The 18,392-nt window shown below is 37.3% G+C and overlaps 1 protein-coding gene across 1 annotated transcript in view; it reads left to right on the top strand.

Moving 5' to 3' along the window:
* Positions 1 to 18,392, top strand: part of LOC108696164 (G-protein coupled receptor 54) — a 44,301-nt gene that overhangs the window by 13,263 nt on the left and 12,646 nt on the right. The window contains exon 2 of the mRNA XM_018225266.2: positions 10,616 to 10,740. Within this exon, the coding sequence (XP_018080755.2) occupies positions 10,616 to 10,740 (125 nt within the window). The remainder of the gene's footprint in view (positions 1 to 10,615; positions 10,741 to 18,392) is intronic.

Here is an 18,392-nt window from a genome sequence, read left to right as displayed (position 1 = left end):
AAATAAAGCCTCTAAACAACTAGCTGCCTTGCTATGACATAAACAGGTTAATCAAGCTATAGATCACATTTTAGACAAAGAGGGTAAACAGATAAACTAACCCTAAAGCTATAGCTGATACCTTTACCCAATATTATTCTTTATTGTATAATTTGATTGATGAGCCCAGCACGCCACAACCGACACTACAAAACATACAAAGATTTCTTAGCAAAGCAAACTTGCCAAAATTAACTACAGAACACTTACAGATGGTAAATATCCCCATAACGGAGAAGAAAGTTACCAAAGTTATAAAATCCTCAGCATCGGGGAAAGCCCCAGATGGCCTAACAGCACAGTATTATAAACATTTCCAAAAAACTAACTCCACATCTTACTTCTCTCTTTAATTTCATTCTTCAACAAGGACATTTTTCAAAGAAATGCTTAAAGCTAGTATAATTATGATACCAAAACCAGGAAAATCACCTGATCAATGTCCCAACTTCAGACCTATTTCTCTTCTAAACAGTGTTTTAAAATTATATGCTAAAACTATCACAAATAGATTGGAAGAAATTGTACCAATACGAATACATCACGATCAAACAGGCATCACCAAAGGCAGACAAGGATTAGATAACACAAGGAAAATGTTAAATTTGATAGAAATTGTTACCAGGCAGAAGACTCCAACGATAATCTTGGCACTTGACGCCGAAAAATCATTTGATAGAGTCCATTGGCAATATATGACAGAAACCCTTAAAAGCATTTGGTTTTCAAGGTGACATACTCCACGGAATTCTAGCATTATATACATCGCCATCAGCTCATGTTTCAAATTTGGGATTCCTATCAGATTTATTTTTCATAACTAACTGCACCAGACAAGGCTGTCTACTATCTCCTCTCGTTTCTAAACGTACGCTAGAACCACTTGCCAAAACTATCAGAGATTCTCAAGAAATAACAGAAATTAAAGTGGGTACTGCAGAATTCAAGTTGGCATTGTTCACAGATGACATTTTACTATCCCTGACCAATCCTAAAAAAATCGCTAGAGGCGATATTTCAAATATTATTGGACTACAATAGGATCTCTTATTACAAATGAAACATAACCAAATCACAAGCTTTACCACTGGGCATACCAACATTGATTTTACATGTTTTACAAAACGCGTACCCATATCAATTGTCACAATGGGCAATAAAGTACTTGGGGATTGAATTAGTGTAAACAATCAATGATCAGTACAGTATTAATTATCCCAAAGTACTTAATGACATTCAAGCCCAACTTACGAAATGGAGGTCATTACGTATTACTTGGATAGGCAGAATGGCAACAGTGAAAATGATGGCACTACCAAAATTACTTTACTTATTTAGAACGCTTCCTGCCTAAATCTTATCTTAATCATGCCCAAAAAATTCTAAATACATTTATTTGGGGTGGCAAAAAACCTAGAATTAAATGCAAATATTTAATGCAAAGCATAGAAGCTGGGGGTTTTGGAGTACCCAATATTGAAAATTACTACAAAGCAGCAATATTGGATCAAATGATACAGTGGAACCTTCCCACATATCAAAAACATTGGCTATATATTGAACAACACTCAATATACCCACAAAAACACTACAGCAAATCATGTGGTCAGGCGAACCACTTAAATATATAACGGAAAGACACACAATGAGTACTGCATTGAAGCTGTGGAATCAAATTTGCACTGAACCCCATATTCATAAATTTCCAGCTAGGAATACTCCAATTAATATACTAGAAACAAAGATACCAGATCTTAAAATAAATAATTGGGAAGCAAAAGGATTAACGACTATTGGTCATCTTCTAAATCAAACAACAATGAAATCCTTTGAAGAGTTACTGTCAGGAAGCCGGGAGCTCCCTCCAGGGAGGTAGTCAGGATCAAGGAGGAAGCCCTCTTGAGGGTGCAAGGTCGCGGTATCCAAAGGGTTAAGCAAAATACAAGGTCAAAGTCCAGGCAAGAGTTCAATGGCAGGCAGATCAGGATCAAATAACAAGAGTCCAGGCAAGGGGTCAAAACCAAGGCAGGAGCAGGAATCAGGATAACAGGATAACAGAAACCCAGGTTCAGGGTAGCAGAACCTATTCTTGGGCGCCCTTCTGGCATCCTGGGCGCCCTTTTATAGTTGAATTTGGCGCCATAGTGATGTCACTGGCGTGCCTGCGCCGGCGTGTTTGCGCATGCGTGTTTATGCATGCGTCGGCGTTGCGGCGCCGCCATTTTGGATCCTTCGCCGCCGGGAGCAGACGCGTCTCTCCATGCTCCCGGCGGCCTTGACAGTTACAACAATTATATCAGCTACCGAAACATGATTTATACAAATACCTTCAAATTAGACACTTTCTATCTTCATATTTAAATGACATCACACAACTACAAACTGTATTTGAAGCAATATGCTTTAAAGCTCCAGGGCAAAAGAAAAACATATCACGCATATACAAGATATTATCGGATCACCTCATCCAGGAAAAGGCCACATTTTAAAATGGGAAAAGGATCTCCAGATAACTTACCCCCTATCGGACTGGATCAATGCAGCCAACACAGCATTTCAATATTCCAAATGCACAAATATTGAAAACCAAAGAATAATTCTGTACAGATGGTATTACGTACTGCAAATATTACATCGTATGTACCCATCAGAATCTATAAAGTGCTGGAGATGTAACAAAGCAGTAGGAACATTACTTCATATTTGGTGGGCATGTTCAAGAATAATTCCATTCTGGGAAGAAGTATCTGGAATGCTCCAACAAACTACATGTATTTCAACTCAGCTCACACTAGCTTAAGCCTTGCTCAACCTTAAACTTCAGGAGTAGCCAAAAAATTTAAAACGATTAGCATTTCATGTACTCACTGCAGCCAGACTTCTTAGATCTAGGAAATGGAAATCCCCACAAGTACCAAATTTGGATGAATTAAGCGCTTTGATAGACTCCAATCTATCCTATGAGAAATTAGTGCTGGCAAATATACATATACATTCACAAGCTAAACAAAAAACACTTCAACTATGGCAGGACTGGAAAATAAAGCAATCAATTTAACTAATAACGAAGTAATTAAAACAGAGATTTCAGCAGACAATAGATTGCTTTTCTCTTTTTCTTAATCTTTACTTTCCCTTTTTTTGTTTTCCTATTCGTCTCCTTTAATTGTTCTTTATTTTTTTTTGTTTTTTTGAAAAATTGTGTATTACTTAATCTGAAAGCATAATACAAATCTCAAGTAAAAAAGAAATTGACAGCTGTACCAACTATCACTGAAATCCTATAGAGAGTCAATGACAACAGAATTTTTGAATCAAGAACCTCTTTTAACAGAACAACAGCAAACTATCTTAAAATTTGGTCTACATAGGAACTACAAGGATATGCTCCCCCCCCCCTCAATACTCGTATGAGTACTGGGGGGGGGATTGGAATACCCTATTGGCTTTAGTCTGAATTGTTCACACTCTGTAAGGTAAAAGGTTTATGCAAAGAGGATCCGTGAAGATCTGAAACATTTTGTGCTAATAAATATTTTGCAGTAAAACCTGCTGAATTTGTCTGCTCCATCCTATTCCTCTTTGCATATATTATATTGGTCGGACTGGTGTGGCCTAATCAGGAGAGAGAGCAGCAACAGATGGTGGATTTTCGTTAGAACAAACCTGCCTTGTTTAAGGTAAAAGGTTTACAATTGATGTCAGATTATTGTGATGAAAATTATCTCTCTTGCATAATTTTCTCTTCTACATACTGTAAAATCGATAAATACCTTAATAAAAATTATGTTACAAAAAAAAAAAAGGGAGATGGCCCAATGTGACTCCCAGATGAGCAGACTCTGTTTGGACAGGTTCCCTAACTGCAGGTCAATTGAAAACAGCGGAGTTTGTTATGTGCTTAAGTAAAAGCAGTAGGACTCATGCAGATGCACAGACACCTCCTAGCAAAACTGTAATAACACATTAAAACCACAGAAATGTGTTCAAACTTTCATAACCTGTGAAATTTTGTAAAATGGACATGGTGTGGCCACAAAATGGGCATGGTCAAAATATTTTTGCCCCTCTTTCTATTTCCAAAATGTTGGGAGGTATGCCCTAAGTGTTAAAATAAATTTAACTTGGGGAGAGAAGACACAATATTGTACAGGCAAAAACTAAGTGGCACTTGATAAATCTGCATTCTGTTTTTTGGGGGGGAGAGTATGTTTAAACATATAACAAACAAGGAAAAGTTGTGCTCACCACTAATTTTTAAAACCATTAGGCGGGGGTGCAATGAGGCTGTGACCACAAAATACATATAGACAAATACAAGAGGCCTCTGCACTCAACCCATTATCAATATATTTAAGACAGAGACATTTTGTGCATACTGCTACTAAAAAATGCCTTACTCTTTAAACAAAACAGGGATTGTTTGTCCATATATTGCAATATATTTAAGCTGGCCAACTACGTCAAAGTCATCCCATATCTGGCCAGTCCTATGCTTAATTTTCATCTGATTCATTAAGAATTCTATTGCTTCATTATACATTTTACAAAGGGACTAGGTTTAACCTGCAACTTACTAGCTGCTTTTAAAGTAAAACTCCCATACTTGGCTGCCCTTTTATTAGACACCAGTGGGATCACCTGACTATAGTTGGGAAGGGTGGGAGCTACAACATGGAGCTGGTCACTGCTCCTGTATATCTATAAGGGCTCTTACTGAGGAGCGTTTTTACCTGCGCTCCCCTGCGTTCCGTTTTTCTGCGTTCAGCCGCAGGGGAGCGCAGGAATAGACGCATTACATTTTTTCCAATGGGGCTGTTCTCACACAGGCGCATGTAGGCGCCGAATGCAGGTTGAGACGCAACTTGCTGCATTTTTCCAGCGTTCGGCGCCTACACGCCCCTGTGTGAGTACAGCCCCATTGGAAAAAATGTAATGCGTCTATTCCTGCGCTCCCCTGCGGCTGAACGCAGAAAAACGAAACGCAGGGGAGCGCAGGTAAAAACGCTCGTCAGTAAGAGCCCTAACAAACAAGGGAAAGTTGTGCTCACCACTAATTTTTAAACCCATTAGGCGGGGGTGCAATGAGGCTGTGACCACAAAATACATATAGACAAATACAAGAGTCCTCTGCACTCAACCCATTATCAATATATTTAAGACAGAGACATTTTGTGCATACTGCTACTGAAAAATGCCTTACCCTTTAAACAAAACAGGGATTTTTTGTCCATATATTGCAATATATTTAAGCTGGCCAACTACGTCAAAGTCATCCCATATCTGGCCAGTCCTATACTCAATTTTCATCTGATTCATTAAGAATTCTATTGCTTCATTATACATTTTACAAAGGGACTAAGTTTTACCTGCAACTTACTAGCTGCTTTCAAAGTAAATCTCCCAAACTTGGTTGCCCCTTATTAGACACCAGTGGGATCACCTGATTATTGCTGGGAAGGGTGGGGGCTACAACATGGAGCTGGTAACTGCTCTTGTATAACTATAACAAAGAAAAATTTTAAACTTATTGCAAAATTATTTTCTAAAGTGCATTTAGAAATTCTAGGGGGAAATTATTGAATGTTGTGCAGTTAATTGTTTCCAGTACAATGTTGGGGAAACAATAATTTGGAAAAATTGCTAACCAACTAATACTTCCTCGCATACCCCTTTTTTATAATTCATCTTAAAGCTACAGTAGTGCAAGGGCTCCCTAGATTCTCATGTATCAGGCTTGACCTGGAGATTTTTGTATTTCTCTTTATTAGTTCACTCATCCAGTTTCTACACACAGATAGAATGACAATATAAAATAGCTCTGACTATTGCCTTCCCAGCAATGAGTCCTATTTTACTCTGTGGGGTTTTACCTTTAATCATTGTGCCAGCTAGCATGTGGTTTTGATTTGTGGATGTGCTTACCTGTATTTTTAAACAATAAAGGATGAAAGATAAATTATAGAAAATATAGAAGATGAAATAGGGTGAAAAGGTTCAGCTGTGGGAGTGCACTGAAATATAACCTTTACCAACCTGTAATGAATAAAAATAAATGAAAGATCCTGACTCCTGTAAACCTTTTTTCATGTTCAGGTAGCTACTTGTGGGTGGCTTAAGAATAGTCACAAAATTGGTGGTTGTTTTGCTTCTTAAACCTATTAAAACTAAAAGCTTGTTATAGTGTTAATTTCATCTCCTATGCTATTCCATACCTGTGGGCCAGTCCAAAAGAGCTACATTATAAAATATTTTATTTATACAGGTATACAATATCCAAAAATGCTTGGAAACTGGGGCTTTCTAGATAAGGGATCTTTTCTGTAATTAGGACCACCATACTGTAAGTCTATTAAAAACCACATAAACTTTAACTAAATATGATTGTTTTGCCACAAAAATGGATTCATACAGCTTAGTTACCATCTAGTACAACTACTGTTTTATTATTACAGAGAAAAAGAATATTTTTTTTTTAAATAGAATGATTTGCTTATAATGGAGTTTTTACACGATGGCCTTCCTGTAATTTCAGATATTTCTGGTTAATGGATTTCTGAATAATGAATCCCATACAACATGCTTGCAAAATGTAGGTCTGTCAGTTCATTCATATAAACTCCATAGATTGCTTGGCATAACTGCCAATTCATTTAGATGCAGGCTACACTGTTTCTGTTTAGCTATGCAATATATATATATATATATATATATATATATATATATATATATATATATAATGAATAACGTATCATCTGTACAATAGGAGGATATTATTAGTCACCAAGAGGTTCTGTGACTTTTAATACAGGTCATAGAACTCCAAAGTGACTTCTGATACCCCCATATTTTACAGTAGGGGGGGGTACATTTTTTGCACATAAAGTAAGTCCCATGAGTGCTCCTTGTTCTTTATGCTATTACTTTTTGCGGCAGCACCTGGGCTTTTTTGTCTTTTTCTAGGTGTGAGTGCGCTACTCTTACCTGTGCAGGGCAACAGTACATGATGTTCATTTTTTTGGCATTACTGTTCCTTTAAGGAAGATAGTAGACTCATACAAATACAGGAATGAGACCATCTGTTATCCAGAATGCTTGAAACCTGGAGTTTTCCTGATAAGGGATTGTTCCATAATTTGGATCTACATACAGTATATTGTGTAAATAAAACATTTCGAATATAACCATCAACGTTGAAAGTACATTTAAATACTGACTGATACATTATTGTTTGCCCAGCTATTTAAAGCTTACAATGTAAATGGTAACATTACTGTTCTACACTAGTATTCAAAACTGTAGAGCTTTGCTTGTTAAACTGGCAAGCTACTCTGCATTCCTTTACCATATGCAGAAAAAGGACCAAGTTCAGTTTGGTATTGGGTTTCCTGTCTGCTTGTTCCTGTATGGGTTCAAGGTAATCATATTCTTTGCCTATTTAGCCTAGTATGATTTCAAATCCACCTTTCATTACATTTTTTTGATTATTGCAATGTTGTAACTTTAACATTTGCATAAAAATACAAAAATGTTTGCAGCTGTCAGTGTCACTTTCATAAATGTTTGTCTTTGCAGAATAAAACATGATGCTATGAACTTGCATGACTGGGTGAAAAAATTATGCATAAAAATGTCAAAACTCATATTTACCACCTATCAACATATATTAATCCACTGTGAACGCTATAGCATATCTTAATTGTTCCCAAGTAAATATGGAACCTCTTACTTACCATAGCAAACTTACCATAGCAACAAAGTTCAAGTGATAGTGAGAAAAAGAACTAGATTACAAGTCCCACAGTGCACATGTACTAATGGTTTTACACCAACTTCTGTGTTACTAATAATCACTTTATGCTAGCTGGTGAGTGGGCACAGTGTAGCAACAGGGGAAGGGCAAAGAATCCAAAAGCAATCTAATCTGTATAGACCCTTTTCTCTCAGAAGCTATGCAAAAGGGAATATGTGTTTGTTGATCCAGAGATCTGTGAGCGAATAGGACCCCCCACCTTTTCTTTTCAAGCTGTTCAATTAAGCATGGGGTTGAAAAGATGAATAGTTATGAATATGTAATGCTGTCGGTGGGAGGGCAAGATCAACGCAGCTTGAATATTGTCACATGAAATCTATTTAATAATCCACTCTGTTAATTTTGAAGCATTGTAATTGTTTGTAAATATTGTACACTATCATGAGCTGCTCAAGAACCCATCAGGTGGGGCTGGTGCTTGTTATATGCATTTCAAAATATGGGACTTTAGATGCCAAACAAACCTAGATAGAAAAGACTTTCAACACAAATGAATGGGAAACTACATATACAGTAGCTATATTTTTAACTAACAAAGAAAGCAAACAATGCATTACTGCAAGAAAACATGGGATTGTAGAAAACATTAGTACAGTCAGTGGGCTAATCTTAAATCTTAAGTTACTTGATGCAGGAATTTGTAGTTTAGTAATATCTGAAATGCTTACATTTATCTATTAATACGTATGACTGGACCCATGAAGGAAAATAATGTTGTGTACAATGTTATACTAAGCCTAGTGGCATAACATAACTACGGGCAGGGACAAGGTGGGTACCGTATTCCCCAACAAACACACACACACGGGCAGCTGAGTGGGTGGGGGGCTGAGGAGGGACTGTCTAAGGGTGCTCGCTAGATCCAACCTTCAGGAGGAAGGGTCCTGACGCATTCAAGCAATGCAAAATGAAACATGATTATCTTTTCATTTCTGACTCCGTTGTCCAGGTATGGGATATGTTATCCGGAAACCCATTATAAAGAAAGCTCCAAATTACAGAAAGGCAATTTTCGATAGACTCCATTTTATTCAAATTTTTTAAAGTTATTTCCTTTTTTCTGTTATAATAAAACAGTATCTTGTACATGATCCAAACTATGATATAATTAATCCTTATTGGAAGCAAACCCAGCCTATTGAGGTTATTTCATGTTTACATGATTTTCTAGTAGACAAAATATGAATGTCCAAATTATGGAAAGATCTGTACTTCATTCATCAGTGATGCAGGAAGTGGCAGGTTGGGGAGCACCCTCCCCTTTAGCTTGTGTGAACTGGTAACTGGAGAACAGTTTGAAGGGAGATATAGTTCCCCCTCAATGTCTTACTCCCATATGTACAGCGGTTCTGAGTGTGTTAATTCCCCTAGAAAGTCTCACTTGGGGAATAAATAGCAGGATAGTAGATCTTCTAGCTGCCATGGGGGGGATCCAGACAGTACATTAGAGTTTAGTAGATTAGAGATTAGTAGATTGAGCAACTTGCTGAAAAGATTCTGAGTAAAACAGTGCTGCTTGGTTTCCCAAAGGAAAAAGCACTCTGTAAAGGTACTGTGACTCTGTGGAGTAGAACTTTTGTGTTTGGCCTGGAATCCCAGGAGGGGACTGGTAGTAGAGAGGAAAAATACCCTGTGTATTCGTTAGTGCCCAAGTGTGGCCAGGATTTTGTTTTATGCTGTTTTGCTCACAGAGTCTGTATATGTGAACAATAAATGGACTTTACCCTGTTAAAGAACTGTCTGTTCATCTGATCCTGCTCACACTTGTCATTATCCCCCTTCAATGCTTCAAAGAATGCATGCAGTGAGTAATTGAGCCCTGTACATGCCCATGTTTTTTTCACTGAAGTCCTGGACATGAGCGCAAGTGCACTTAGTGGTATGAAATCACATCAGAGCACTTGTATCCATGGAATAGCTGCAAAGGTGCAGGACTGTGCCTCTAATAGATCCCTGTACTCCTGCCACACACTTCCCACATCCCCATCTTCATTCCAGAGCTTAATTGTCTTAATGAAGCAAAAACTAGCCCCAGCTAGTCTCATTAATACAGGCAAGTCAAATGGAATTAGAGTCCCTTAGGGCTCTTACACACGGCCGTTCCGACCTGCGCTCCCCTGCGTTCCGTTTTTTGGCGTTCAGCCGCAGGGGAGCGCAGGAATAGACGCAAGTCATTATTTGAAATGGGGCTGTACTCACTCAGGCGCGTGTAGCAGGAAAAATGCAGCATGTTGCGTCTGAACCTGCGTTCGGCGCCTACACGCGCCTGAGTGAGTACAGCCCCATTTCAAATAATGACTTGCGTCTATTCCTGCGCTCCCCTGCGGCTGAACGCCAAAAAACGGAACGCAGGGGAGCGCAGGTCGGAACGGCCGTGTGTAAGAGCCCTTAGACTAAACAGTTTCAGCTGTCAATCATGGTTAGTAGACTTGACTGATCAGATATCCTTCCTGCCAAAAAAAAGATTTTTTTTATGAGTAGACAGTATGTACATGGGATAGGAATCTAGGTTTGACTAACTGTCAATCCCTGATAAATGCCTCTTTTTCTTGTGCTTTCTTGCACCTTGCTGACACACTCTTGGAACTAGAAGCCCACACATTTGATCTGATGACTAAACTGAAGTGGTTTCTAGACTGGCAACTTACATAGGCTGCATAATAAGAAGCTATGACTTTTAATATTCTAAAGCAGTCCTTTTTGTATTTTGTGATTTTGAGCATGTAATTTGTGTTTACCAACGTTCTCTTTTTTTCCCCACAGCTAATCTGGCAGCAACAGATATAATTTTCCTTGTTTCCTGTGTGCCTTTCACAGCTGCACTTTATCCCCTACCTGGCTGGATATTTGGGGAATTTATGTGCAAATTTGTCAACTACATCCAGCAGGTTAGTAGATGTAGCTATGTTTATAGCATTTGAATATTGATTGTGTTTTGTAATCCAACTGAATTTCTATATATTAATAAAGGAATGTTTGCATTCCTAATTGCTGAAGCAGTTGCTGGTCTGTGCATAGCTTGCATGACATCGCTTTAAAGTGAAGTCTACACCATTAGGACACCCATACCCAGAGGAGTAGTGCTAAATTGTGCTATTTAAAGGGATTCCGTCATGATTTTTATGATGTAGTTTTTATTTCTAAATTACACTGCAAATAATTCACTCTATGATATAAAATTGCATTCCTGAACCAGCAAGTGTATTTTGTTTTTAGTTGTAATATTGTGTAGGCAGCCATCTCAGGTCATTTTGCATGGTCATGTGCTTTCAGAAAGGGCCAGCACTTTAGGATGGAACTGCTTCCTGGCAGGCTGTTGTTTCTCTGACTCATTGTAACTGAATGTGACACAGTGTGATCTGGATTTTACTATTGAGTGCTGTTCTTAGATCTCCCAGGCAGCTGTTATCTTGTAGTAGGGAGCTGCTATCTGGTTACCTTCCCATTGTTCTGCTGATGGTCTGGGGGGGTGATATCACTCCAACTTGCAGTACAGCAGTAAAGAGTGACTTTATCAGAGTCACATGACTGGGGGCAGCTGGTAACTGATTGTCTAGCCCCATGTCAGATTTCAAAATTAAAAATAAAAAAATTGGTGTGCTCTTTTGAGAATCGGATTTTTTTTGAAACACTTTATTTTCAGTATTTTGAACAACAAATATCAGTAAGCATCCGTGACAGCATTTCACATAGATAAAATGACAATCCAGAAAAGTCACACGAAATAGGCATGAGAGTACTGCACACATTGCAGATTTATCTATGTTGGAAATTGCATACATACTGATATAACAGAAAGAGAGAGACAAAAAAGAAAAAGCAGAAAAAAAGACAAAAGTAAAAACGAAAACAAAAGCAAAACCATAAGAGCAGGCAGAGGACATTATTCCAGTATCATATTTAAAAGGAAGGGCAGGTGGGGAACGGCCGGACAATTACAAAACGTGTCAATCTACAGGGAAGCAGGTGACCCAAGAGCTCCATGTCTCGGTATAGATGGGCATCGAAATATTGCTAAGTGCTGAGAGGTATTCCATACGCTTTATTTCCACAATCTTATTCTGTAACTCCTCTATAGTGGGTTTGTTGGGTTGTTTCCATTTCTGGCAGAGCAATCTCCTAGCTGCAGACAGAATGTGATTCATCAACCGCCTAACTGGCTTAACAAAGGTAGAATCGGGTTTCCCCAACAGAAATGTCCAGGGACCCTTTTCAACAGTCACCTGAAGGACTGTATTGAGAAGCTCCCTCACCTCCTCCCAATAGGGGGTAATTACGGGGCAATCCCAAAGTAAGTGTGGCAGAGAACCTAATTGCCCACAATTCCGCCAGCATCTATCCGAAGTAGTGGGATAAATTTTATGGAGCCTCTCCGGAGTATAATACCACTTAAACAGAATTTTATATATGTTTTCCTTGTATTGAACACAAATAGAAGACTTTTTCGCATTGTCCCAAATAGCTTCCCACGTGGTGAGACTCACATCAGCAGGGAACACATGTTCCCAGTATGTCATGTAATCATGTTTGGGGAAGTCTGTCGTAGGGAGACTTACCAACAACCCATAAATACTAGAAATAGCTTTCTTTTGTCCCGGACCGTTCCGAGAATCGGATTTTAGTGCAGAAGTCTGCTGGAGCAGCACTATTAACTGATTTTTAAAAACATAAAAACAACTGCATTTTAAAAACATTTTTCCCATGACAGAATCCCTAAACAAATAAGGAACAAAGAAAAAATGTTTTCTTTTCCACAATAAGTGGACTATTGCTATCAGGATTTTATTTTATCACAATGGGTGTGAACTTCAAATGTTTTGTGGTGCAACCCCTTGCTTTTGTAACCCAGTGGCATATAGGGGCCTGTACCAGTGAATCAATCTTTTTGATTGATCTCCCCAATATGAAGGTCCCAGATTAGTCCACTACTGTTGGAGTTATCTTTAAACAGGCCACTGCAGGTTAATCAATTCATAAGGTTGTACCCACAAGTACCAAGGCTAGGGACAGTCAGCTCAGGAGCTTGGCATAACTACGGTGGGGGCATAGAGTTTGACTGCACCTGGCCTTGGCTACCCATTGGGCCCCCCAGTGATGATTTTAGGATACCAGCCATAGGAAGACTGGAGGGTAAGGGTACAAGGGATTTTTTTGAGGGGTGGGTAGTTAGGGAGGTTTTGGCCAGTAGGGGGGATCCAGTTTGTGCCTGGACCTGTTTGTCTCTAGTTATGCTATAGCTACACAACTAGTGTAGTTAAGGCAGCTATCCACAACTCTGCTCATCAAATAAGGTACATGTTCAGACAAATGAAAAAGAAGGAACAGTACTCTATTGTACAATAGGTTTTTGGGAGCCAAAAACCCACCAAAGAATGTCCACTATAAACACTACAGGATCACCACATACTGATGCATTTAGTGTGAATGGGCACTCACAAGAGACATATAGATACACTGTATATCCCTGAGGTCTTAGGGCAGAACTCCATGGACAATTCCGCCGCCATCCGCCACGTTGCGCAAAAATGCATCACGTCGGATGTGATGGAAATAAGTTAAGCAATTCTATTGTCGGATCGAGTAGCAGCGTTGATGCGACGCGACTGTCGGATGCAGACATCCAACAGTCGCATCAACAATGTGAGACAATCCGACACTAGCATTACTTACCTTATTTCCGGCGCATTTTCGCTTCGGAATCATCTGTGGAGTCCTGTCTACCACTTGGTAAACTATAATGCATTAGCATAAACAAGAGTCATAGAGTGTATTTTTTTTAGCTTAATAATGGTGGCACACGTAGCATTCCAGGGAGTTTAGTCTCCCAGCGACAAATCTCCTCTTCTTCGGCCAACTAATTTCCCCGGAACGATATGTGTGCCACCACCCTTAAGGGGATCTAAACTCCAAATAATGTAAACTTCAAAGTGGTCCTCTGAGCACTTTTGCAATTTAGTTTATAAACTATAGCAAATGCAGAGTGTCCTTTTTTCTAACTACTGTATTTATCCTTCATCTTCTACAATAGAATTAAATTCTGCCCTGAATACAAAGGTGTCCTTTCACCACTGTTTTACTGCTGCTCATTACAACTCATTCTCGCATCAGAGAGCACCACTCCTACCGAATGCCAAGCATTTTAATTAGTAGCCTGTCACTTAGCCGCTATTTTCAGTTCTTCAAATCATAGAATTTCTCTCCAGTTCTTTCCAATTTTGAATGTTATATTGTCTCCTGAAAAACACTGACTTTATCACTATCTGTATATGTTTATTTCTGTAATATTTTGTATCTATGGTATCAGTTCAAAACTGAAGTCCTCACCTGTATTTTACTTTCTGCTTTTTCCAATATTAATTTTTCTCCCATTAGTTGTTTGTTTCTCCACATATATTTTCTGGTCTTTGTACTTCCCTTCTTCTTGTGCCCCTGACATTTCCTTCTCTTACCCTTCCTTTTTCTGAATATGTTCCTGTTTTTCTTTCCACTTTATCCTTATTCCTCTCTTCCTCAGAACATAGTTCTGATAAACAAAAAAAAAACTGCAGTGAATGACCTGTTATACTTGTTGAAGTGAAGGTTAAAATATGAGTTTACCATAAATATAACTGCATACTGCCTAAAGTTGGTCTCAAATTAAAGAAAAAACTGCTCTAGATGAAAGCTCTATAGAAAAATGATTGCTGAGCACTGAAAAAATGCCAATAACGTCAATCAGGTGACTCTAACTCTCTAGTACAACTCGTTTCAGAAGGGAACCAGTACACTACTAATTTATCATTATCTGTATTTAAATGTCATTTATATAGATATCTGCAGTTATGTTCAGAACATTTTCATGCTGAAAGCAAAATTTGGTATTTTTTTCTAGGGAAATAAATGATGAAAAAAACATACCCAATATAAAAAGACGTTTATACACAAAATGAAAAATGAAGAAAATAATATGGTCTTTACAACAAAAGAAATAGCTAAAAGTTTCCAAAGATATTATAATAAACTCTATAACTTAAACGACCAAAAAAGAAAATCCAAAGAAGATGAGCAAAAAATCAAAATTGATATGGCTAACTTTCTGCAAACACTTAAAATTCCGAGAATTCCTACTGAGGTAATGGAAAATTTAGAATTACCATTTACTGAAAATGAACTTAGAAAAATAATTCGAGAACTCACTGTGGGGAAAAGTCCAGGCCCGGATGGATTAACCGCTTTGTATTACAAAAAATTTCAGAATGAGTTACTTACAACACTTTTAGAATTATATAATGAACAAAATAGAAAAAGTAATATTCCAAGCCAATCACAAGAAGCACATATCACGGTTATATATAAAGAAGGGAAGGACCCGACGGATTGTGCTAGCTATAGACCCATCTCCTTAATTAACCTGGACCAAAAAATATTTGCCAAACTTATAGCAGACAGACTACAAAAATACTTACCAATGTTAATACAAAAAGACCAATGCGGATTCGTACCTAAGAGAGAAGGGAAAAATAATATAATTAGAACACTAAATTTGATTAAGACAATACAAAAAAGAAATCAAGAAGCAGTAATAATATCAATGGATGCAGAAAAAGCGTTTGATAGACTGTCCTGGGATTTTATGGAAAAAGTATTATGGTATATGGGATTTGGAGATAAGTTAGTGAGCAAAATAATGTCATTATACATAACCCCAAATGCAAAGGTAAAGATTAATGGTATTTTATCTGAAAAAATTTATATAAGGAACGGCACTAGACAGGGATGTCCCTTATCTCCTATATTATTTGTCCTATGTATTGAAACCTTACTTATTGCAATTAGAGAAGAAGAAGACATAAAGGGAGTTAAAATTAGGGGAACACAACATAAAGTAGCAGCATTTGCTGATGATTTATTATTTTATGTATCTGAACCCAAAATATCAACTCCACACATAATGAAACTATTAGAGAGATATAAAACGTTCTCAAATTTTAAAATTAATTATAAAAAATCTGAAATATTAAACTTAAATCTGAAAAAAGAAGAGGCAGAGCAACTGGAAAAAAAATTTCTGTTAAAATGGTCAAATAAGGAAATTAAATACTTGGGAATCTATATTACTTCTCAAGTAAACCAGTTATACATCAGAAATTATGTCCCATTATTCCAAATAATAGAAAGAGAATTGGTTAGATGTAAAAACATTAATATTTCATGGTTTGGAAGAATGAATATTATTAAAATGATGATACTCCCTCAGATATTGTATATATTCCAGGCTTTACCGATATATTTACCAAAAGGATTTTTTTCAAGAATGAAAAGTATTTTGATGAGATATGTTTGGAGAGATAAACCACCAAGGGTATCATACGCGAATCTGATCGGGAAAAAAAAAGAAGGAGGGGTGAGCTTCCCTTGCCTCTATACTTACTATGAAGCAGTACATGTGTCAAGGGTGTTAAATTGGGCCTTAGAGGATGATTCATCACCATGGTTCAATGCTGAAAGAGGAGAGGAGGGTATATTATTAGGAGCCGTCTTTGGATCAAACATAAAATTAGATGTAAAAATAGATAAAAAAGAGCTTACAGTTGCGCCAACTCTAAAGGTATGGGGAAGGAAAAATAGAAAATTAAATATAATTACTTACCCATCTATTATGAGTCCAATATGTGATAATCCCATCTTTGTTCCAGGCCAAGAAGATAGATTATTGAAAAAATGGGAAGAAAAGGTAGGTAAAATATTGAGAATAAAAGATTTTCTTGAGAAAGATGGGATAATCACAATAGGAAACCTAATAGCAAAGTATGGATACCACCCAAGAACAGACTGGGTATTAAACCAGATAAGACATTTTATCTGTTCTTTGGGAATGGAAGATATTAGGAGACCCTTAACTTGGTTTGAGAAACTTATAGATAGAGGAGAGAAAATACAACATAGTCTATCGAGAACTTATAGGGAGTTAATTAAAGGATCATTAAGCAAACCATGTTTCTTTAAAAAATGGGAAGAGGAACTAAAAATATCTCTATCAGATCAGGAATGGAATTATATTTGTAAAGCTAATATAGACATAGCTAAGGATACAAAACTGCAAGAATTTAGTTATAAGTTGATATCTAGATGGTACTATACACCGACTAACCTGCATAATATGTATGGAATGCCCGAGATATGCTGGAGATGAGGAAAAGAGAAGGGAACATATACTCACCTATGGTTGGAATGTGAGGTGATTAGACCATTTTGGGACTATGTCCGATCTGTAATAGATAAAATGGGAACCCATATATCAGATACAGACATAACACAAATTATACTGCTTTATGATTATAAAAAGAAGAAAACTATCACTGATCCAGTAATTAAATTAATAATAGCTGTGGCAAGGAACATGATACCTCATAAATGGAAAACAAAATTATCAATAAATAAAATATCATGGATTAAGGAAATTGAAGAAATACGAGGCAAAGAAGAAATAATAGCAAAAAAAAGAGGGAAAATGAATAAACACCATAAACTATGGGAACATTGGTGTGACTTCCTAGAAAATGATGGACAACTAAGAAGGGGGGAATAATATAAATTTGTGTATCTATCCTTTTTTTTTTTTTTTTTTTCTTTTTCTTTTCCTTCTTTTTTCTTCCTTCTTTTTGCATTTATTTATTTATGTATAAAGTAAAATGAATTTAATGAAGTTGTGATGAATATGCAAGAAGAAGATACTTATTTTGTATTTATTCATTTTGTATTATACTTTATGTCTTAACAAAAAAATTGAATAAATAAATTAAATATAGAAAAATAAAAAAAAGAAAAAAACATACCCAAGTATAATGTCTGCAGACCAGGCCCAGACTGGCAATCTGTGGGTTCTAGCAAATGCCAGAGGGGCTGCTATAAGGTGCCATAGAAAGTCAGGTTTAAGTGGGCTGGTGGTGGCTGTTTGGGCCACTATGTGGGCTGAGTGGGCCTCTGTGTACCTGAAATGCCAGGGCCTATTTTAATTCTCAGTCCAGGCCTGCTGCAGACACCTCTAACTCATATAATTCTTTTTCTTTAGGTGCTTAGAAAACGGAGGCCTGAATTTGTACTTAATTAATGAACAGATTAGAGTAATAAAGGAAGTTCAGAGGGCTGAAGCAGGGAACACAAGGAAACTACTGATAAGTGCATGGGTTTGTTGCTTTAACCTAAACCAAATTGCAAAATCTCCAAAAGATGCAGTGTTAGATAAGAAGAGTAAAGCTAAAATAACAAAACTGCAAATAGAGCCTCTGTTCGAAAGCTCTTGATAAACCAGCACTCGGCACAACAAATGCAATTAGAGAAGTTCTGCTTTAATGCCACATTTTACAGCTGGGTAGAAATACCATTAATACACTCCCTCCATGGTAATTAAAGATAATGCCAGTACACACATATAATTTCCATAACTCAGAATGCATGTATGTAATGCTTCATAAATATGCACAGTGCATCCCATGTTCTGCACTCTTTAATCAAAGCAGAAAAAAAGTCTGCAAGTACTGCAAATAGCATTGCCGACATT

This window comes from Xenopus laevis, chromosome 1L (assembly GCF_017654675.1).
Source record: "Xenopus laevis strain J_2021 chromosome 1L, Xenopus_laevis_v10.1, whole genome shotgun sequence".
Classification (NCBI taxonomy): Eukaryota; Metazoa; Chordata; class Amphibia; order Anura; family Pipidae; genus Xenopus; species Xenopus laevis.
This window is presented reverse-complemented; position numbering and strand designations above follow the sequence as displayed.